Source organism: Muntiacus reevesi, chromosome 5 (genome assembly GCF_963930625.1).
Source record: "Muntiacus reevesi chromosome 5, mMunRee1.1, whole genome shotgun sequence".
NCBI classification, from domain to species: domain Eukaryota; kingdom Metazoa; phylum Chordata; class Mammalia; order Artiodactyla; family Cervidae; genus Muntiacus; species Muntiacus reevesi.
This window is the reverse complement of record NC_089253.1, coordinates 92,997,292-93,017,339: the sequence shown is the minus strand read 5'-3', so window position 1 is coordinate 93,017,339 and position 20,048 is coordinate 92,997,292. Positions and strand designations below refer to the sequence as shown.

The 20,048-nt window shown below is 61.6% G+C and overlaps 4 protein-coding genes across 13 annotated transcripts in view; 2 read left to right on the top strand and 2 right to left on the bottom strand.

Moving 5' to 3' along the window:
- The window catches only part of LOC136168427 (espin-like), a 33,502-nt gene extending 25,247 nt beyond the window's left edge, over positions 1 to 8,255 (top strand). The window contains exons 11-15 of the mRNA XM_065935866.1: positions 849 to 994; positions 1,078 to 1,350; positions 6,252 to 6,331; positions 6,424 to 6,435; positions 7,592 to 8,255. Coding sequence (XP_065791938.1) covers positions 849 to 994; positions 1,078 to 1,350; positions 6,252 to 6,331; positions 6,424 to 6,435; positions 7,592 to 7,739 — 659 coding nt within the window. The 3' untranslated portion in view covers positions 7,740 to 8,255. The remainder of the gene's footprint in view (positions 1 to 848; positions 995 to 1,077; positions 1,351 to 6,251; positions 6,332 to 6,423; positions 6,436 to 7,591) is intronic.
- LOC136168425 (espin-like protein) lies at positions 2,659 to 6,242 on the top strand. The gene has a single exon (XM_065935863.1). It carries the CDS (start codon positions 3,683 to 3,685, stop codon positions 5,363 to 5,365), a length of 1,683 nt encoding a protein of 560 aa, XP_065791935.1. The 5' UTR covers positions 2,659 to 3,682; the 3' UTR covers positions 5,366 to 6,242.
- A 152-nt stretch (positions 8,256 to 8,407) lies between the features above and the next one.
- TNFRSF25 (TNF receptor superfamily member 25) lies at positions 8,408 to 13,664 on the bottom strand. 2 transcript variants are annotated; one of them, XM_065935864.1, is made up of 10 exons: positions 13,043 to 13,664; positions 12,378 to 12,495; positions 12,050 to 12,184; positions 11,488 to 11,655; positions 11,320 to 11,398; positions 10,522 to 10,577; positions 10,323 to 10,430; positions 10,081 to 10,118; positions 9,447 to 9,627; positions 8,408 to 9,263 (listed from the first exon to the last, which is right to left on the bottom strand). In XM_065935864.1, exons 1-10 carry the CDS (start codon positions 13,088 to 13,090, stop codon positions 8,941 to 8,943), a joined length of 1,254 nt encoding a protein of 417 aa, XP_065791936.1. In that variant the 5' UTR covers positions 13,091 to 13,664; the 3' UTR covers positions 8,408 to 8,940. The 2 variants fall into 2 exon arrangements, with proteins under 2 accessions (XP_065791936.1, XP_065791937.1); XM_065935865.1 differs by having other exon boundaries at positions 10,081 to 10,115.
- Positions 13,665 to 13,803: 139 nt separating this feature from the next.
- Positions 13,804 to 20,048, bottom strand: part of PLEKHG5 (pleckstrin homology and RhoGEF domain containing G5) — a 53,091-nt gene continuing 46,846 nt past the window's right edge. For 7 of the 9 annotated variants that reach the window (XM_065935854.1, XM_065935858.1, XM_065935859.1 and 4 more), the window contains 12 exons: positions 19,907 to 20,002; positions 19,160 to 19,210; positions 18,656 to 18,805; positions 18,183 to 18,293; positions 17,916 to 18,065; positions 17,691 to 17,828; positions 17,408 to 17,527; positions 16,301 to 16,433; positions 16,070 to 16,185; positions 15,788 to 15,978; positions 14,584 to 15,354; positions 13,804 to 14,330 (listed from right to left, as the gene is read on the bottom strand). In XM_065935854.1, the coding sequence (XP_065791926.1) occupies positions 14,321 to 14,330; positions 14,584 to 15,354; positions 15,788 to 15,978; positions 16,070 to 16,185; positions 16,301 to 16,433; positions 17,408 to 17,527; positions 17,691 to 17,828; positions 17,916 to 18,065; positions 18,183 to 18,293; positions 18,656 to 18,805; positions 19,160 to 19,210; positions 19,907 to 20,002 (2,037 nt within the window). In that variant the 3' untranslated portion in view covers positions 13,804 to 14,320. Of the gene's footprint in view, positions 15,355 to 15,787; positions 15,979 to 16,069; positions 16,186 to 16,300; positions 16,434 to 17,407; positions 17,528 to 17,690; positions 17,829 to 17,915; positions 18,066 to 18,182; positions 18,294 to 18,655; positions 18,806 to 19,159; positions 19,211 to 19,906; positions 20,003 to 20,048 lie in introns of all 9 variants that reach the window. The other 2 variants (XM_065935855.1, XM_065935857.1) reach the window with 1 other exon arrangement.

Genomic DNA, 20,048 nt, shown 5'->3' with positions numbered 1-20,048 from the left:
CCCCGGGGACCTGGAAGCTGTTGGTCCTCCCTTTTTTCCCCCTCACCGAGCCCTGACCCCTCCTCCGGCTCGAAAGACAACCCTCTTCAAACCCCGGTCGCCGCCGCCGGCCTCGTCGGAAAATGCAAACTCTGCTCCACGCATTTGCATGTCATCCGCTTGGCCCTTCTTCCTAAGTGCCCCCACCCCATAGTCTTAGGGCTCGGCTCTCCTGGGGCCGCCAGAAGTGAGCTGTGCTTTGCCATAACTGTGCTCCGGGCTTGCAACCAGTGTGTCTGCGCGGATGTCTGTCTGGGGGTGGGGGGTGAGGGGGTGGGAGGGGGCCGACCAGGTTGTGGGATCCAGGGTCCAGTGTCTAGAGCCAGGGAAGCCCCAGGTGACTCAGTCCAAGGGTCACTGGGCTTTGCTGATGCAGAGAGGGTCAGAGGGGAGACTCCACCCTGGTCGGGCTGCGCCAGGGAACCCGGGACAAAGGTCAGGTGGCTAGCCTCAGGTAGTGTTTTGGAGCTGGGCAGTCAGTACGCTGGGCGGAGACATTCACTAGAGTTGCCAGGGCAGGCCCAGGAGCTATCATGAACTCCCAGGGCCCTCCAGGTGGGGGCCCCACACCCCGTGAGTAGGGCCGGGAGGATGGTGGGGCCGCACTGGCTGCCAGCCGAGGAGGACCCGCCTCTGGGGTCCCCGAGAGCTGCCGGGGTGGAGGGGCAGGACCTGGAGAGCTGCCCTCTGAGCCCAAGGGAAGGCCGGGCCCGTCCTGACTTGGGGAGGCGGCAGCAGAGGGCAGGTGGGGGGCGGTGGGGCTGCGGGCCCCACACCGGGCCAGCGTCTCCTCTCCTGCCTCCGCGCAGGCACCAAGTCTTTCAACATGATGTCCCCGACGGGCGACAATTCGGAGCTGCTGGCTGAGATCAAGGCGGGCAAGAGTCTGAAGCCCACGCCGCAGAGCAAGGGGCTGACCACGGTGTTCTCCGGCAGTGGGCAGCCGGCCTCCCAGGTAGGAGACGCGGCAGGCGGCCCCGCCCCGGTTCCCCTCGCTCCCGTTTGCCCAGCACTCAGCCCCGCCGCTTCTCCTCGTAGCTGGAATCGCCGTTGCCGCCGGCGTCGCCGCTGCCGCCGGCATCGTCACGGCCCCGGAGCCCCACCCCGCCGGCCGTGGGGTCCCAGCCATTGCTCAATGGCAGCGTGGCTCCGGCGCCGCCCGCCACCCCTGCGCCGGGCGTGCAGCTGGACGTGGAGGCGCTCATCCCCACGTACGACGAGCAGGGCCGGCCCATCCCCGAGTGGAAGCGCCAGGTGATGGTGCGCAAGCTGCAGCTGAAGATGCAGGAGGAGGAGGAGCAGAGGCGGAAGGTGGGTGGGGAAAGGCTTCCCAGAGCGCCCTGGGGTCTGCACCTGGGCCCGTCGCCCCTCCCCCACACTATCCCCCAACCTGTTGCGGCCCTTTCAGCCTCAGACGGCTCCCATGACCTTTGGGGAAACGCAAGGTTGGACCACCACCCCTCTCCTGGGACTGTTCCCAGTCTCCACCGCCAGCACTACCCCCACCACCTCCCAACTGCCTGTCCCTTGATGAGAAGGCAATGTTTATCTAGCTCTAAAGTGCCCTCAAATCGCTTGTGATCTTGTTAGCATGACTATTGTGGTTCAGGTCCTCTGGGTGGGGCTGGGCTTCTTCACTTCCAACAAGCTCTCAGGTGAGGCTGACTCATCCTAAGGACACCAGGAGGCTTTTGGTCATAGACTGCCCTGGGCCCCTTTCCTGAACTGCCTGATCCAGCCTCAGGCTTCTCATCTGTCACCATCACTGGCTGGCAGGATAGTTTGCCCTTCATCTGCTGAACAAACATCCCCTGGGCGTCGTCTTGTTTATCGCACACTGTTGTATCCACCGGGGATTCACAGTGAATATGTCAGGGCCTGCTCTTAAGGTGGCTGTGGCGGTGTGGAGGCGGTGTCAACCAATAAGCAAACACAGCACCTTAGTAGCGTGATAAATGCCCCCAGGGAGGAAAACAGGTCAAATGAGGAGGTGCTCTACTGGGGAGGGCAGAGGACTGGGGCAGCCTGAGATCCACCATCCTATTAATACTTGGGTTTGGGGTGGACTTGCTGCTGCTACTGCTTCTAAGTCACTTCAGTCGTGTCCGACTCTGTGTGACCCCATCCCTGGGAGTCTCCAGGCAAGAACGCTGGAGTGGGTTGCCATTTCCTTCTCCAATGCATAAAAGTGAAAAGTGAAAATGAAGTCACTCAGTCATGTCTGACTCTTCTTGACCCCATGGACTGCAGCCTACCAGGCTCCTCCGTCCATGGGATTTTCCAGGCAAGAGTACTGGAGTGGGATGCCATTGCCTTCTATGAGGAAAGGAGAAAGTGATGTCTAAGGTAGACGTGGAAGATTAGGAAGAAGGGGATAGAGAAAAGAGTGGGGCAAAGAGCAAGCAGGAAAGACAAGGGAGGTCTGGGACTCAGAGCCGGTGCGGTGACTCCAACACAATACTACCCAAGGGGCGGAGCTGGAGATGTCAGTCCTGGTCACTGGAGACGTCAGGTCACCAAGGCCTGGCTTTGAAGAAAATGGACTTTCTCTTAGAACAGTAGGGAGCCTGGGAGTGGGATTGAGTGGCCAAGTGGCATCATCATTTTTTTTAAAATTTCTATTCAATAAGTATCTATTAAGTGCCAAGTGAAAGCTAAGTAGTGGAGTACACATGTACATGTCACTGTATCTACCTTTAAAGCACTCACCTTCTGGCAAGGGAAACAGGTATATAGAATTCAGGGAAATAACAATAGATACCAGCCCAAACATAAATTTATGTATAGATGCTTCTTTCAAAGTTGCGGCATCATCATATTTGTATGTGGCAAACATGGTTCTAAGTGGGATGGTACTAGCCAGGATGGATTGGGACGCCTGTGAGGTGATGGCCGCCCCGCCCCCCACCCTGCTGGAAAAGTGTAGAATGAGGAACAGATGAGACTCTAAGAAAGTGCCTGTGGAGCCTAGCTCTATCAATTGTGTTATTCTAGGAGTCACAGTGGGTGGGAATAGGAGTGGAAGCCACAGGCTCTTTAGCAGCTTCTCATTCAGCAGTAAAACCGATGGCCTAGACAGGGAGGGCTTGGCTGCAGGGGGACTTTGATTAGGGGGGTCATCTGTCTGGAGTGAGGAGCGGCCTCGCTGGGATCTGGCCTCAAATTGCAGACCTTGGATGGGGAGGGAGAGGACTGCCGTCTGTCGCAGCTTCAACGCCTTTTGCATGTTCCTTCGGTGGTGTAATGAGCGACCAAACCAGGTGTGGAGACCCCATCCGCCGGCCCTGCCTCTGCAACAGCGCCCGACGCCCGGCTGTGTGTCTCTGCCAGCGACCAAAGCGGACACTGCCCAGCGCCTGGAGCGGCGGCCTGGGCCGAAGCCTCGTCCCAGCGTAATCGCGCGCCGACCAGGCGCGGCCCGTCCCTGCAAACGCAGCCCCGCGAAGCCATTACACCACCCAGGACATGCAAATGGCGCCTCCCGGCGACCGTCGCGGGAGCCGGGCCAGAGGGAGACGCGCCCCCCTCCCCTCTCTTGTCTTCCCCGCCTTAGCTGACGGCCGCCAGCTCGTGCTGCTACCCCCGCGAGGGCTGGAGGTACTCCCGCGAGCACAACGCCATCCTCGGGCCCTTCGGGGAACTTATGACCGAGGCCGACATCCTTCGCATCGAACAGCAAATTGAGAACCTGCAGGTGCTGCACAAGGCGCAGAAGCTGGAGGCGCGCCTGGAGCAGCTGGAGCTAGAGCTGGAGCAGCTGCTGCCCATCTCGGCCGCCCTGTCGGCGCCGCGCTTCACCGTCGACCCACGACGCATGCACGGCCGCGCCGCCAGCCTGCCTGCCTGGTGCAGCAAGATCTCCGTGCTGCTCAAGAGCATGGCCTCGCTGCTGGCCGCGTTGGGCGGACGGCCGGCGCATCCGGCCGAGCTCCTGGCTGCCGACACGGGCCAGCCGCTGCCGCCGCTGACTGACGCCCCCTGGCGGCCGGGCCCGCTCTGCCTGGGCCGCTCGCATTCGCTCAGCTGGTGCCGCGAGGCCGTGGCGCGCGAGATCCTCGAGTGCGGCGTCTCTGTGCGGCACCTCCGCGCCACGTACGAGCGACGCGCCCAGGGCTTGGAGCCCCCGCGCGGCCCGCGCCGGAAGCTCTCGCTGCCTGCCAGCGCGCCGGACCGCGACCCCATCCTCGAGGAGGACTACGTGGGGGCCAGCCCCAGAGAGCCGAGCACCGCCGTCGCCGCCACCGCCAACGGCCTGCCGGCCGCGGGCGAGCCCGTGGGCGTCCTGGATTCGCCCGAGGCGCCGGGCCGCCAGGCGGCGCTGCCAGGGCCCGAGCAGCTGGCGCGCAGGCCGCCGTCCACCACCGAGCTGCGCGGCGTCCAGGACTACATTGACATGCGCAAGGAGCGCATCGTTTACCTCTTCCTGGAGCACTGGCGCAAGTGGACCTTCCGCGGCCCCGGGCACCACGCCCAGGTGCGCCTGCGCAGACTCCTGCCCCGCGTGGTGGCTGCGGGCGCCGGCGCCGACCCCGGTCCCGAGGCCGCTGCTGCCTCCCGGCCGCCGACGGGCGATGGCCCGGACGGGCGGCTGCTGCGCTTGCTGAGGCAGCGGCAGGTGGTGGGCAGGCTGCTGGGCCACTGGCGGAGCCTGCTGCGGCAGGTGCCAGCGCGCCAGCCCCGCGGCCGGGCCCTGGCGCACGGCCTGTACTGGCCCGAGCACTTCCTGCCGCCCCTCGACGGCGGCGCGCCCCGGCGCTACGACAGCCTCACGCTGGACCTCTTCATGCTCGGCTACTTCCAGCTGCTCGAAATGGGCCTGAGCCGCGAGGAGCGCAAGTTCCGCCACCTGCTGTGCTACGAAATGTTCGACCGGCTGGGCAGCCACCCGTGGGAGCTCATCCGTCTCTTCCACCGCGTGGTGATCGAGGAGGTGGAGGCCGGCCGGCGCAGCTGGAGCGACGGCTTCGAGGACCTCAGACGCCAGTTCTTCGAAGACAGCCCGGAGGCTGAACCGGCCCGGGGAGAAGAGGCGGAGAAGGAGCAAAAGGAAGGGATAGATAAGGATGAGAGGGAACCGATGGAGGAGGCCAGTACAGCTCGGGCAGGGAATTGGCCAGAGGGGCAGCCCGAGGCGCCGGCCCCTGCGCGGCTGCCCCCGCCTTCACCCCCGCCCGCGCCTCCCCCGACGACAGTCCCTCCTAGTTCCGAAGACCCTCTGGAGCTGGTGTCTGAGATGGGCGAGTTCAGCAATGAGGACATCTGCCGGTATATCGACCGGAGCTTCTCCTTCTGGAAGGAGAAGGAGGCAGAGCTCTTTGATATCTGAGACACAGGATCCAGAATTTACCCTCAAGTGTCTTAACCTGGGCCTGGATGCCTGTCTGATCCCCTCTAGAGGTCAGAAGCGGCAGGAAAAAACCAGGACAGGATGAGTGGCCTTGGAAAAACCAGATTGTCCAGGACCAGGCTGTCTCAGTCTTTAGTGACCGACTGTGGGGTGTTGGCAGGAATCGGCAGGGCAGAGCACAGGGTCAACCAGGTGTCCCCCTCTGACTCTGCAGCAATACCTGGCTCCGTGTGAAGCCAGGTGGAAACAGCAGCCCCTGTGAGTGGGGGACTGGGTCCCCCTTGGGGCCCTGTGGCTTTGATTTTTCACTGAAGTTCAGAGCGACCTCTTTGGCTGAGGTCAGGGGAGCCACATGTGCAGTGTTCATTTGACGTGTCCAGACTCTTTCTCCTCTGTAATAACATGCAAGTAATAAAACTCTTTGCTGTAAGCTGCCTGTGGTTGGATCCTCCCCGGACGGTGTCATTGCAGCCACACAATTGTTGAGCTGGTGGTCTCCCCCCTTTCAGAATAGGATAGGCATGGGCCAGAAGTTCCTTCTCAGTGGCATCAGGGACCAGTCTGAGCCTCTCTGAGCTGGCAGGATCTATGGAGGCCCAAGTATGAGTCTGCCCAGAGATTCTGGGTCATGGGCCTGGAGCCATCTATCCACCCAACCCTGTGGGAAATCTCCTTCTCTACTGCTCTTCTGCACTCAGCTCTTGACTCTCTGGTGCCCCCTCTAGGACACAGGGGCCTGAGTCTTCCATCCATTTGCCCTACAGAAGACGGGTCTCTTCCTGCAACCTGCTGTCCCTGACTCAGAGAGGTCCCCTGGGTGGGGGTGCTGGCCCCATCTCCCAGCCCATGCTGTGCTGTGTTGCAGGAGGAGCAGGAGGAGGCCTGGCTGGCCAGCATGCCTGCCTGGAGGCGGGACATCCTGCGGAAGAAGCTAGAAGATGAGAGGTGAGCTCTGGAAGACGCGGGGCTCAGCAAGGTGTCTTGATTGTGTCCCTGAGGTGGTGGCACCAACCAACGCTCTCTCTTTTTTCTTCCAGGGAGCAGAAGCGGTGAGTGTGGGGCTGGGCCCAACCTGTGTCCCATCCTCCCATCCAGTCCCAGTCCTTTCGCCTCTTCATCTAGGCCCATCGTGAGCATTTCCCCTTGTCACTCAGCCCTGTTTGCACAGCATGTTTGCTCCCAATAATGCCACCAGACATTAGTAACTTATCCACTGCCCCCAAAAGTCTAGCTCTTATGCTGTAATAACCTGTACCCCCAATTACCCAGCTCTCTCCCATTAACCTAGCTTCTTTGCCCTGCAGTTAATCCAGCCTCGGTATCAATAATCTAGAGCATCTGTCCCTCAATTTTTTTTTAAACAAAATGTATGTCCCTCAGTTCTTTAGTTTTTACCCCTAGTAATCTAGCCAAGTGCTGTCTGATAGAGGTATCATTTGAGCCACAAATTTTCTAGCAGCCACAGTGAAAAAAAATAAAAAGATATGAGTGAACTTAATAGTATATTTTATGTAACCCAGTGATAGTAATTATAAAAATTGAGATGTCTTACACTCTTTTTTAAAACTAAGTCTTCGAGATGCAATGAACATTTTGAGCCTACAGGCATCTCGGTCCCAATATTTCAAATGCTCAACGGCCACACGTGCTTAGTCTTAAGGGAACAAAGATGCTGATGATGCTTAGCCTCATCACCAGCACAGATCTAGCTATATTCTAATAACCTGTCCCCAGTTACCCAGCGCCTATCTCCCAAAAATGTGGTCCTTCTGCTGCCCAGCAGCCCTACCCCAGTCCCAGGAACTCTGGTTCTAGCCCCAGTAACTTCATGCCCTTTCCCCACGCCGCCCCCTCCTCATCCTCTGCCACACTGTCTCAGCACTTGTTTCCAGTAACACCCGGTCAGCAATAACCCAGCCACAGTCTCCCACTCACCCAACTCCTGTGTGTTCCACCCCCACCCCCGTGACCCCAGTCTGCCGCTAGTCAAGCCCATCTGTCCCCAGCAGTCCTACCCACATGCCTCCTAACCCATCCTCTGTCCCCAATCCCCTTCTGCCCCTATAACCCATGAAACGAGTGCCTCTGTCCTCAGCAACCCAGCCCCTGCCCTTAGTAACCCACTCCTTGCCACCGCTGACCCCGCGTGGGGCCTGGCCCACCCTCTCACCCTTGCCCGGGGTTCTGCCCCCACCCCATGCCTAGGAAAGAGGAGGAGAGACAGAAGCAGGAGGAGATACAGCGGGAGAAAGAGCAGTCGGAGAAGCTGCGGACGCTGGGCTACGACGAGAGCAAGCTGGCACCCTGGCAGCGACAGATCATTTTGAAGAAGGGGGACATCGCTAAGTACTAGACGCAGCCTCGCGAGCTCGGGGGTGCCCCCAGACCCGCCCCGGCCTACTGGGCCTGGGCGGAAGGGCGGGGAGCCGCCCTCCCCTCCCGCGCTGAAACCCTGTCTTGACCCCGACCCCGCCTCCGCATCCTCAATCCCGGGCGATGCTGGAGCGCGCCAGCCGCCTCCGCCGCCGCCGCTCAGAAAAAGTGCCCAAGCTGTTGACGCAAAAAAGATGCTGCTTATTTGCATGCCTACTTACATATATTTGCATGTTCGTTGAATGTCAAAGTGTGCAGAGCTCTTCCCGAGCTCCGTGGGTGATGACTTTGTTTTCCTGCGGGGAGCGCGCCCGGCTGCCGCCCCCTCCCCCGCACCCCGGAACCCACGTCGCTGGCGCATCCTGGGCGGAGGCAGGGCCCGCGCTCGGGGAAGGGGTTTTCCTCCCTCCCTGACCCAGATCGGCGCCCGGCCCAGCCCCGGCCGCATTTCCCATCCCCGCCGAGGGTTTCCTCTCAGTCATGTTTACCAGAAACGATAAAAACTGCAAACTGCCCGTCGTAGGAACGGAGTTGCCGCTCTGGGCGCCCCACCACCCTCAAGTCTGCGCGCCGTCCCCAGCCCCGCACCTCCCCGGACCCTTTCACTGCCCTGGTGGAGTGAGCGGAGGACAAGGGACCCTAAAGCTGTGTCTCCCAACTGCTGCCTCCCCGATCCCCGCCATCTCGCACCCCCATTAAAGCTCTCTCAGCCGCCCGGGGCCCATGCTCACTCTCGCCGACACCGCGACTTCCTCTCCTCGGGGTAACTGGGCCACGGCTGAGCGGGAGGGGCAGGCTTGGGATGAGGGTCACACTGGCCTTCGCCGTGGGTGGCAGTAAGACTTCTGGCCCTTCGGAAACCAAGTCTGGGCCGCTTAACACCCCCAGCCCCGCGGAAATAGCAAGCTGTAGCTTTTCTTCATAGATTTAATACCGAGGCCTCAACCAAACACAGGCCGAGAAAGAGCTGAGAAGCCTCGACGCCCGCCTGATCCTCATTGGCGCTGCCTCGCCTTAACTGGACCCTGGGGGCGCTCAAGGGTGAGGCTGGCTGGCGCTGCTACGCAGAGCCATGCCAGGGGCTTAATAAGTGACATTAAATGTCTACACGCATAAGTAACCGTACTTAGGGCTTCTGCAAGGGCCACCAAGAGCCCCGAAGTGGCGGGTGGGCCCCGGCGTCACGGGCCGCGCTGTAGGCGGCTCCGCAGGTCCTCGGCGCAGCCGTCCAGCCCCATGCGCTCCAGGGCCGCATAGACGGCGCCCAAGCCCGCATGCTGCTGCTGGCGCCAGCGCTTGAGCATCTCGTACTGCTGGTCGCGGAAGCGGCCGACCTCCACCTCCACCGCCTCGATCTCCGCCTCGCGCAGCCCGAGTGTGCGCACGAACTCCTTCCAACGCCGCGCGGGCACGGCGTCCATCACGTCGTAGAGCTGCGGGCCAGGCTGGAGCGTGGCGGCCGCCGAGCCTGCAGGGGGCGCCGGCGAGAGCGGCGGCGACGGGCCTGCGGGCAGGCCAGAGAAAGCCAATGGAGGGTGCGGGCAGGAGCAAGGGACAGGGGCCAAGTAGGGCAGGAAGGTCCACCTGGCCCATTAGGGAATGTGGGCAAGTGTCCACAGGAAACCACAGCTTATCACCTCAGATTCAGGAGAAGGGGTCAAGCTCTCAGGCCACTGAAATCCCTTACCAGGAGCTCTGCTGGGCAGCTGGTCCCAGGACCATGTGGCCTCTGGGCAGGGCGCCTCCTGCGTCTGGGGAGAGCCGGAGGTCCATCCGTGGCCTACCCACTGGACAGGGCACGCCTTCTCACTGCTGCTAGGTGGCACCAGAAGGGCGGGGGCGCTGTCCGGGGGTGAGAGATTGGTGGTCTGGAAGCCAAGAGAGACCCCCGGGTCAGCCTTGCTTGCTTAGCAAGGCTCCTGCCCCTGCCGGGGTCTCTGAGCAGGAGTGGGCACCCCTGACTCAGTCAGTAGACACATCTCCCGTTCCACCTCCCCTGGGCAGCTGTACCCTCTCACTGTGACCCAGGAGAGGAGCCCTGTCCTCTGCCTGGAATGCCTTGACCCTGCTGCCCGCTCCTTATTCCCCCAACCCTGGCATAAGCCTCCTGTTCATCCTACTGAACTGAGCACTCCTGTTTACCTGTCTGGACCCTGTAGGCTCAGAGCTACTCAAAGATGCTCTCATTCACTGATAACTTGGCACATGTGTTTGTTAGGTCTCTTCAGTGCCTGGGATCCAAGTTATAATAAGGCCCAAACTTTCAGCTCCAGGAGACTTGCTCATGCTCCTCCCAGAACACTAGCTACTGAGAATCTCACCTGTAGGGGGGTCAGGACCTCCACACCAGTGTCATCTGCTGAGAGACACAGAGAGTCTAATGAGCAATCAAGCAAGGCACTTGAACCTGGGCGCTAGCCCAGCTCCTCTTGGGTTCCTCTGCACCCCACTCCCATCACTCTCTGCCTCAGTTTACCCACCATAGCCAGGCCCAATGGGCTGTGGGCTACCCATCCTGACCCCGGACCTCTCAGAATGTGTGTGTGTTCGTACGTGCACTTACTGGGCCCCATGGCCTTGCAAGGATGGCAGCGGCGGTATGTGTAGGTCAGGGTGGCACCAAGCAGGAGTGGGACCACCAGGCCTGCCACGAGCATCTGCACCCAGAACACTGAAAGAGCAGCTGGTGGGTGGTAGCCATCCCCCAACCTCCCCGTGGCCCATCCCAGCTCTCCCACTGGCATTTCCAGTTCACCACATACTCTGCCTCCAGCCACAGACAGCCACACAGGGCTCAGGACAGCTCCCAAGGGTGCTCCTGCAAGGGGAGGGGGAAATGGGTGGAGGGTGAGGTACACACTGGGAAGGACTGCTCAGGACCACCCAACGTCTTCTCCACCCCGGAGGCCCCACCCTCCTGAGAGTCTCACTCTGCACAAGAACGTTCCCAAAGTACTGCTGAAATGTCACCAGTGTTCATACGATAGCAACACCACTTATTGAGCGTCTTTAAGACTAGACAGAGGGGCACTAAAGTGTCAGCTCTGGGATTTGCCTGTTTTGTCCCCTGTTCTCTCCCTAGTACCTGGAACAGTGTCTGAAAATAGTAGATACTCAAGAAACTTGCTGAGTAAATGAGTGACTAATCACCCCTTAACCATAGCCCCGGGGGAGCCTAACACCAGCCCCCCCACCCCCGTTCAGATGGGGAGCCAACAGATTGAAGAGGTGAAGTAACTTGCTCAAGATGCCTCAAGGAACCAGGGGGAGATCTTGAGCCTCAGCCCAAGTTTTGAAACTACATTAACGTGACTCTCTAAGTGACACATCCTATCCTTAACATGGGGCCGGAAGGATTACTAGAGGAAAGTATGACATAAAGTAGAGACATGCCCCCTTACTTATCTGACGTAAAGTGAATTCAGATTTCTCTTTGCCATTCAACATGTGTCTGAAGGGGAGACCCATCTACCAGAGAACTGAGTTCCCTCTTCCCCGCCCCTCGACCCCCACCCTGCTCCCGCCTCCCTTCCCCCAGCCCCGGGCAGCCAAGAAGTTACGTGGGACAGGACACGCAGTTCTTGCCATATTCATAGAAGCCAGGCAGGCAGGTCCCACAGTGGGTGTCTCTGCTAGAACCTATGGTCCAGGAGATGGTGTGGGTCAGGATGGGAGAGGAGGAGGCAGGGGTGGGGTGGGGTGTGGAAGCCCAGAATGAGGGTACTCACAAGGTGTCTGCGTGTGCCGGTGCAGGGCCCCGCAGTCTGTGCATGGGTGGCAGCGAAAGGGGGAACCATGCCGGCACTGGCTGACCATGCAGTCCATGAACCAGCCTGGCCTGCAGCCACAGTGGGTGTCTGCCACTGCTGAGCAGTTCCTCAGGGCCATCTGGGGGGCTGGTGGGAACGGGGGGTTGGGGAAAGCAGAGGCTGTCCGAGCCAGAGACCCCCACAGAGAGGTGGGCCAGGTCCCCTGGCGAATGGAGGTGCAGACACCAGAGACAGGATGACCCCCAAAGTGAGAGAAGTGTGGGGATCATCACAGACCAGAGGCTGGGGCACGGGGACAGGAAGGTCACCAGGATGACGGGGCACACAGACATCCTGAGGCAGGACCAGGGTGCAGGCACCCACATGGCGTGGCCTGCGGTGGCATGGGGTGGGATGACATGGGGTGGGCACAGGGGCCTCCTACCCAAAGGCTGGGCTCGAGTTAGCACTTCCTTCAGAAAGACCTTGGCCAGACGTGTCCTCAAGCACCCCCCACACCCAGCACTAGGCAGCCCCTCACCCAGCTCATCGCAGGCCTGGCAGCGGGCACAGCGGGTCTCGTAGTGGTTTTCCCGGGCCAGAAAGGTGCCCTGTGGACAGGGGAGGCAGGTGGCCACGCCACAAGGCTTTGTGCAGGGGGCCTTCAGGTAGTGCCCTGTGGAACCCAGTGTGGGGTCAGCCAAAGGGGGCTTCCACCTTCCCCTCCCCCCGCTCTGGCTCTACTTTCAGCCTTCCCTCCCCTCATCCCTAGCCTGCCTACCTCTACTCCCCAGCCCCACCTGAGCCTCACCTGTCTGTGGTCAGCCCTCACTTCCTCCCATGTCCCTCCCACCCCTTCAGCCCCTCACCTGCTGGACAGCCCTTGCAGCAGCCCAGACCACTCCGCTTTGGGAAGCTGTGGCCGCAGTCACACCGGGGGCTGGGGGTGCTGGCCCGGGCACCCAGCAGCAGCAGGAAGAGGAGGGCCTAGGGGACAGGGTTTGCTAGCTCCCAGCCTGGCTGCCCAGGGGGGGCCTCTCTCTGCCCAGTCTCTCCCACCCCAGCGCTTGCCCTCAGGTTCTTGAGCAGAGGAGGTGCCCATGGGTCGGGGGTGAGACTGACTTCCTTCCCCTGGGTACAGACAGGGCTTGGGAGGAGCAGATTACAGGCTTCCTGCCAGTCCCGCATGTTGCCCTGCACCACGGAGGAACCAGGCAGCCCCACCCCCAGCCGTGCTTGCGGTAAGGTGGGGGACCCTGATCTTTCTCTGTCGGGATCCCCCAGACCCCTCTAGCCCCTGACATGGTGCTTCCTCTCGGCGGAAGGACCCCGCCCCGGCTGAACCGCTAACTCGGTCGGAAGATGGACCCAGTCCCCAGGGAAGCCCGATCAAAGACATGCATTCCCCTACCCTCCCATCCCCTGGCCCCTTCCTCTGCCTCCCCGCGGTCCCCTCCCCCCGCGTCCCCTTCCTCCGGCGCAGGGACCCAGGCCCCAGCAAGGCTCGAGGTCCTGCCCATGCGACCCTACTCACCGCCGCCGCCGCCGCCGCACAGGTCCCGGGCCGCCGCCGCGGTTCCATGGCCCTGGGCGCCACGCTGGGCCCTCGACCCGACCGGGCTTCCCCCGCTCCGCCCGCCGCGGGTGGGGCCCAGCCCGACGCCCTCAGGCCCGCCCCGCCTGAAGAGCCCGCCTCGGGGGTGGGGGCCAGGGCGGGGCTGCCGAGAAGGGAGCCCCCTGCCCGCACCTGAGCTCACCTGAAGCAGCTGGTGGGCAAGGTGCGCATAGCGACGGGCCGCGTCGGGTCCCACGCCCGGGTTCTAGCTCAACCCAGAGACTATCTCTTCCTAAGAGGCGATCTCTTCTCTCCAGGGCTCAGAGGCACCCTCAGCCATGAGGGCTTGGGCCAGAAGAACCCAGGTGGGAGACCCAGCCTCCCCACACAGAGCATGATCCTGCCCTGGAAGGCAGTCCTAGGGGGCCCTCTCAGTAGCCTGAGCCTGTGGCCCACCCTGGCGCCAGCTCAGAGGGGTGGCTTGGTGTAGGGCTCTCCAGGGCCCCATGTGGGGAGGGCACCTGGTGGAGGTCCCTAGTGGTGGACTTCATGGCTGTGGCAGGGGACAGGGCTGACCTGGGGAGTACTGGTCAGGTGATTTCTGCCTCATGAAGTCCATTCTGCTCCCAGTCTCGCCCAGCGGTGGCCCACCACAGATGGAGGGGACAGGAGCCCAGGGGGGCACTGAGTATACCTGAGTCCAGAAAGGGGGCATTCCAAAAGCAAAGGACTCTTTCCAGTGAAGTATATACAAGTCTTTATAAAAGAATCAAAAGCTCAATAAATATGCAACTTTACACAGAGCCCATTGCAAGGACTGGGAAGAGGGGGAGGGGGCTAAAGGCAGGGAAACCGTCATCCCATTTGGTGCCAGATGTGGATGGAGGAGGGAAGGGCTGCCTGGGCCCCCAGCCCTGGAGTCCAGCCCAGAGGACTGGAGGTCCTGACTTCGGAGAGCACTGGGCAAAGGACCCTGCCTCCGCTGGGGGTGGGGGGTGGGGAAACAGGCCGGTTAGTGACAGTGGTGACTGTCAGCGGGTCCTGCAGCCTGGGCCTCTGCTGAGCCCTCCTCCACTTCCATCCGGTCTGGCAAAGTGCAAATTTGGCCCCTGGGGGCGGGGGCGGTGGCGGTGTCTGGCTGGGCACTCCGGCCCGTGTGCACATTACGGCAGCAACTGGAGCAGGGGCCGGCACACCCCAGGAGGCATGCTGTCTGCTGTCCCTTGGTCAGTGGCACCCTTGGGGGCCTCCCTCTGCTCAGACCTCCCTGCAGTGGAGAGGAAGGGAGAGACAGTCCTTCCTTGGCTGATGGTATTTGGAGGGGATCTGGCCACCCTCTCCTGACTGGGATCCTCAGGCTTCTTCACCGCTGCCCACCGTGCACACATCCTCGCCAGATGCTGGGGCAGGTCTCAGGCTCCCTCTCCCATCCCTGTGCCCAAGTGCCATCTGTTCCCTGCCATGACAGTGCCCCCAGTACACTGGGCCACCTGTCCTCCACCCCAGGCCAGGCCACTCACGAGGCAGTGAGGGTGGAGTTAAGCAGCAGGGTAGTCCTGATTCGGTAGAGCTGGGCCAGCGTCAGCTTCCTGTGCTGGGCCGAAATCCCCGGGGGAGGCTCAGGCTGGACCCTGGTCGAGGCCCCCGAGGACAGCTCTCTGCTCCTCCTGGTGGGTCCTTCGAGCTCCCCACCTGGACAGTGGGCTCCACCCTCTAGCTCTGCCAGCTGGGGGCCAGGGCCAGGTGCCCCCTGGCAATACCAGCTGGGCCCAGCTTCCTGATAAGAGCCCCGAGTCCTCATGCCAGGGACGGTAGCAGCCAAGCAGACTTCCGACAGGCTGCGGCTAGGGGCTGGGGGCGCTCTGCGGGTGGTGGCCCCTGACAGCAGCTGGAGGAGGCTGGCCTCTGATTTGGACTTGAGCAGGTGGGGCAGGCAGGGCAGCAGCTGGACAGGAGTGCGGCGGCGGACGCGGGGCGAGGGTGGGGGTGACGGGGCTGGTGGTAACTCTGGGGGCTGGGGTGCTGACTCCGCCATGGGGGCTGGGGCCATAAAGTCTTGCAGGGAGGTGGGGGAAAGGGTGCCGTAGGCGGAGTCCATGGAGCAGGAGCGGCCATCCACAGGGCCCAGGGGCAGCAGCTCGCTGGTAGGAGTGACAGATGAGGCAGTGGTGCTGAGAGAGGTCTCGTCTGACTGGGAGCTGAAGGGGCCGCCCCCAAATTCAGGAGAGGACAGCAACTCCCCAGGCTCCACCACCACCATGGCCAGGGTCTCCGTAGAGCCGTCCGAGGCACTGTGGGGGCCAAGAGGGGAGTCAGCCCAGCTAAAGAAAGCCTAGACAGCTGGACACAGAAGTTGAGAGCCTCTGCCCTCCTGAGTCTGAGGCTCAAAGACTGCAAGCAGGTAGCATGTGAGCCCAAAACATAGGTATCAGGAATGGTGTCTGTCGTGACCACAGCATCCGCTGTCAGATATAGTCTAAGAATCTTCAGCTCAGTTCTGGGCAGCTACCACTAATAGATCAGAGTGGGCACTCAAGTTGAAATCCGTCTGCCATCCCCGCTGGTGGGAGGCAGAGCCCCCCTCCCCATGCCCACTGTGTTCAAATCACAAAGCCAGGCCCAGGGAACGGGGTCCCGCTCAGTGTTGGTGGCCTTGGGGTCAGGAAGCCTGGGGCGGAGCACCTGCCCTGCTCCAGCTTGCTGAGCGGTCCTGGGCAAACGTACCAGTGCTGGGAGTCAAGGCTGTGGCTGCTTTTGCGCAGAATGGTAGGGGAGCTGGCAGCCGAAGTGCTACTCTCCCCGCCTTCCTCCTCCTCTTCCTCCTCCTCCTCCTGCTCATCCTCCTCCTCTTCCAGGCTCTGCAGGTGCTGCTGGTTGCCTGGGTGCTCCTGCACACGCAGCTGCTGCAGCTGGTTCTGGAGATAGGGGTACACAGGGGCCCCACAGCTGGTGAGCAGCAGCCCCCACCAGGCTGTCCTGCCAGGCTGCCCACCACTCTGCTCTCACCTGGGCATTGTAGATGGCATCCACCCAGCCACGGCACAAAGCCTGGCCACTGGCCTGGAACGTGTAGGCCCCCACAGCACTGTGGAACTCGTTCAGGTAGATGAGGAGGAAGGAGCCTGGTTAGGAAGTTATATACTGGTTAGCATCAGTGCTAGCTGGGACCGAGACCAGCCCACCATAGGTCCCGCCCATCACAGGTCCCACCCAGGGGCCAGGAGCCGGCCTCCTCACCTGGGTCCCGAAGCTCCCGGCACACGATCTTGTCCACCAGCAGCGGTGGCCTGATCACCTTGGTCCTCTCAGCCTTCTTCACTGCCTTAGTCACCAAGAGCAGGTCAGTGAAGAGAAAGCAGTACACGTCCACCTGGCAGTGGCAGGGGGTAGGGAGGGAACGCAGGAAGAGCAAGAGAGGCCAGAGGTCAGGGCCAAGGCAGGCACCCTCTGCCTGTCTGCTTCAACACCCTCCCCTGGGAGCACTGGTGTCAAGCACCTCTTCTTCCACCCCCACTGAACTGAGAGTAACATTCAAGTGAAGAACAAGATGACTTTCTCTCATCCAGCTACTTACTTGTGACTTATGCCAGTTAAAAGTTTATATTAAAGAGGGAAAGGAAGGTGGTTTTAAAATCATGATTGGCAGGACTTCCCTGATTAAGAATCCACCTTACAATGCAGAGGACATTGGTACAATCCCTGGTCGGGGAAGATCCCACATGCCACAGAGCAACTAAGCTTGTTCAACTAGGGCCCGTGCCCTGCAACTAAGAGAAGCCACTGCCAAGAGAACCCTGTGCACCAAAACTAGAGAGTAGTCCTGGCTCGCTGCAACTACAGAAAGCTCTCATGCAGCAACACAGACCCAGTGTAGCCAAATATAAATAAATTTTTTAAAAAATCATGATTTGCAGACTCTGGGTTATATAGTGCTTGAAAAATTCATAGCTCCATAGCAAGCCTCTAGGCTATTCCCAGCCTGCTCACAGAATGGGCCCCTCCCTCCCAACAGGAACACACTATGGCACTGACAGGTGGGCTAGAATGGCACCTGACAGCCGGGATCTGGCTGCTGTGTTTGTAAAAAGTAAACTGCAGGCAAAAAGTCATCCCTCAACACAATATTGTAAAGCGATTATCCTTCAATTACAAATAATTTTAAAACAAGAAAAAAATCCAGTCATTCCTCACATAAAGGCACTAGTTCTTGCATTGCTACCCAAGGGACCGGGCAGCTAAGAATCACTGACTAGGGCCCAGGAGGTCCCGAGGAAGGGATGGTCCATACCCCACAGGGTAAGGGGGAGGCAAGGGCTCTGGGCATGGGGAGGTTCCTGGAGTCACCTTGCTGTCCTTCCCCTCCTTCATCCTCAGGCTCCCTTCCAGCAGCAGCTGACGTGTCTCCTCAGGGGAGGCTCCAGGGATGGGGGCTGTCAGGTCCAGATGTAGAAATTCCTTCAGGAGCTGGGGGTGGGGTTGGGGGCGGGGGCAAGAGTGGTCAAGGTCTGACCCCTCATCTCAGCTGGGAGACCTCAGATGAGATTCCCAGTATAGCTCGCATCTGCCAGTGTGGCCCTTACCCGCTCCCAGCAGGGCCAAGGACCCCCGCGCAGACGATGGCACCCACCTTGTCCACCTCGTCGTTGCTGCCCTCCACCACCTCGTATGCGTCGATGCGACTCACCACAGCCGCCAGCCGCTGCCGCTCCTGGCGCTGCCGCATGCACGCGTTCACGTGGTGGATGAAGCGTTCCACCGAGCCGATCTAGGGCGGGCGGGCCAGGGCAGTTCAAGGACCGGGTCAGGAGGGGCCGCCAGCCAGAGGGAGGGTTCCTGCCCGCGACCCATTTACCATGGTGACAACGGCCTCCTTGGCGCGCGGTTCGTCGGTCTTTCTTAGCACCGACTTGAGCAGCAGCGGGTACTTGGTGAGTCGCTGGTGGGGCTTGGCCAGCATGTCGCTCAGCTTCAGCCGCTGGCACTGCTGGTGCTTCTCGGCCCACTGCGGCGGGAAGGCGGAGCGGGACTCAGGGCGCCCCCCCTCCCCGCCCGGCACCTGCTGCCCAGGGGAGCCCATCGTGCAGTGCCCTGGCCCCCGGCGAGCCCCCCCGGCCCTCACCGTGATGTAAGCTCGGAAGAGGTCGTTGTCGCGCAGCAGGCCGCGCATATACTCCATGCAGCCCTCCTCCTCCATGCAGTATCGAATGTAGGGCTTGAAGAGGGAGCCGAACTGGCGCGGGGCGGAAAAGGCACAGCACCGGTTACTGCGCGCCCCACCCCCGCGGGAGGGGGTCCCGCGCTCGCTCCTCCCTTACTGCCTCTCCCCGACCAACAGGGGGCAAGCTTATTATCCCCGTTTTCCACACAAGGACACGGAGCCTCAGCGAAAGCGATCGACCTCGGCCAGGTGGTAGCAAGGGCGCACGGCCAGGTGGGGTTTCACACCACGGCGACCGACTCTGAATTCTACACCCCTTGACCACCAGGGGTCTTTCGGGTCACCGGTTGGGGGGAGGCCGGGGTGTTGGGCAGACGGGATTGGCGCCCCAGCCCTGCATCTGTGTCCCTGCGTGTGTCCGACCTGATCCGTACCATCTTAAAGCCTTTGAGGAAATCCCCGGGCTGCAGCAGCGCCCGCGTGCGCCGCGCCTTCTCCAGCACCGGCGCCATCACGCTGCCCCACAGCCCGCGGTGCAGCCGCGCGATCTCCGGGATGTTACTGAACAGGCGTTCCGCCTCCACCTGGGGGGCGGGGTTGGTGATGGAGGTGAGCTCGGCCCCGCCCCTCTTCTAGACCCCGCCCCTACCCATCTCCCTTCCGCCCTCACTGTCAGCCCCGCCCCCAGCCTTCTGCAGCACCATTCCTTGCCCACCTTCAGGGGCCGGGCCCCGCCCCTGCCCATCCTCTTCCCCGCCCCTCTAGCCGTCAGCCCCGCCCCGAGCACTCTTCAGCATCATCCCACTTCAACAATTAGGTGCCAGGCCCCGCCCCTCACCCACTGCAGCAGTCAGCCCCGCCCCTTTCCCGCCCCTCCCTGGCGTTAGCCCCTCCCCGTTACTTCCCTGGGACCGCCCCCACCCCAGGCCCCGCGGCACCTCACACAGCAGTCCCGACTCCTGCAGGTTCAGAAGGCAGCACAGGAACAGCTGTGGAAGCAAGGAGCACTGCATCTGGAGTGGGGGCTTCCCCGTCCCGATGCCCCACCCAGACTCTAAGGCTCCCTTCACCCCTTCCCCATCCTGGGAGGCCCTGAGGCAGCCTGGGACAGAGAGGGTTCACCCTTTGAGAAAAGACCCAGTTCCATGGCCCGGCTGCGGGTCCCCCTACCCAGGCCCCACCTGGAGGGCCGCTCTGGGATGCTGCCCTGACTGCCACACCTGGAACTCTCTCCTCCAGCTCTGCCCTGGCTCTCTCTGGTTTCTGCCCAGAGGGTGTCTTCCTTGAGCCCACAAGCCCAGGACAGATGCTCCCCCAGGTCAAAGTCCCTACACACCCCCCACCCCGGTGCCTAACCATCTTGTCTCCGCATCTAGGGTGTGGGCTGCTGGACACCTGGCATACAGCAGGTGTTTAGAAACAGCCGTTGAGCGGATGAGTGAAAGGATGAGGTCTGTGTTACTCAGCTCAACCCAGACTTGCCCCAAGCCCCCTCCCAATTCCCTGGGGCCCCAGGGAATCACCTTCATGCTGGGGTGTGGCCCACCCCCCCACACCCCTCCCCCTTTGTTGCTTGGCACCTGCTCCTTCTGCAAAGGTCCAACTCTGCTCAGAGACACCCAGAGGAGGCCCCAGTGGGGGCTGGGGTGGGCAGGGATGCGGTTGACTCTGGGCCACACACTCACGTTGGTGATCACCCTCAGCTTCTTAATGTAGGAGGCCTCCGTGTGCAGGAGCTCCCAGACCGCCTCCTGCTGGTGGCACTGCCGCCGGGTCAGCTTCTGTGGGGAGGGCAGGGTGTCTCCAGAAGCCCCGGGGTGGCCAGAT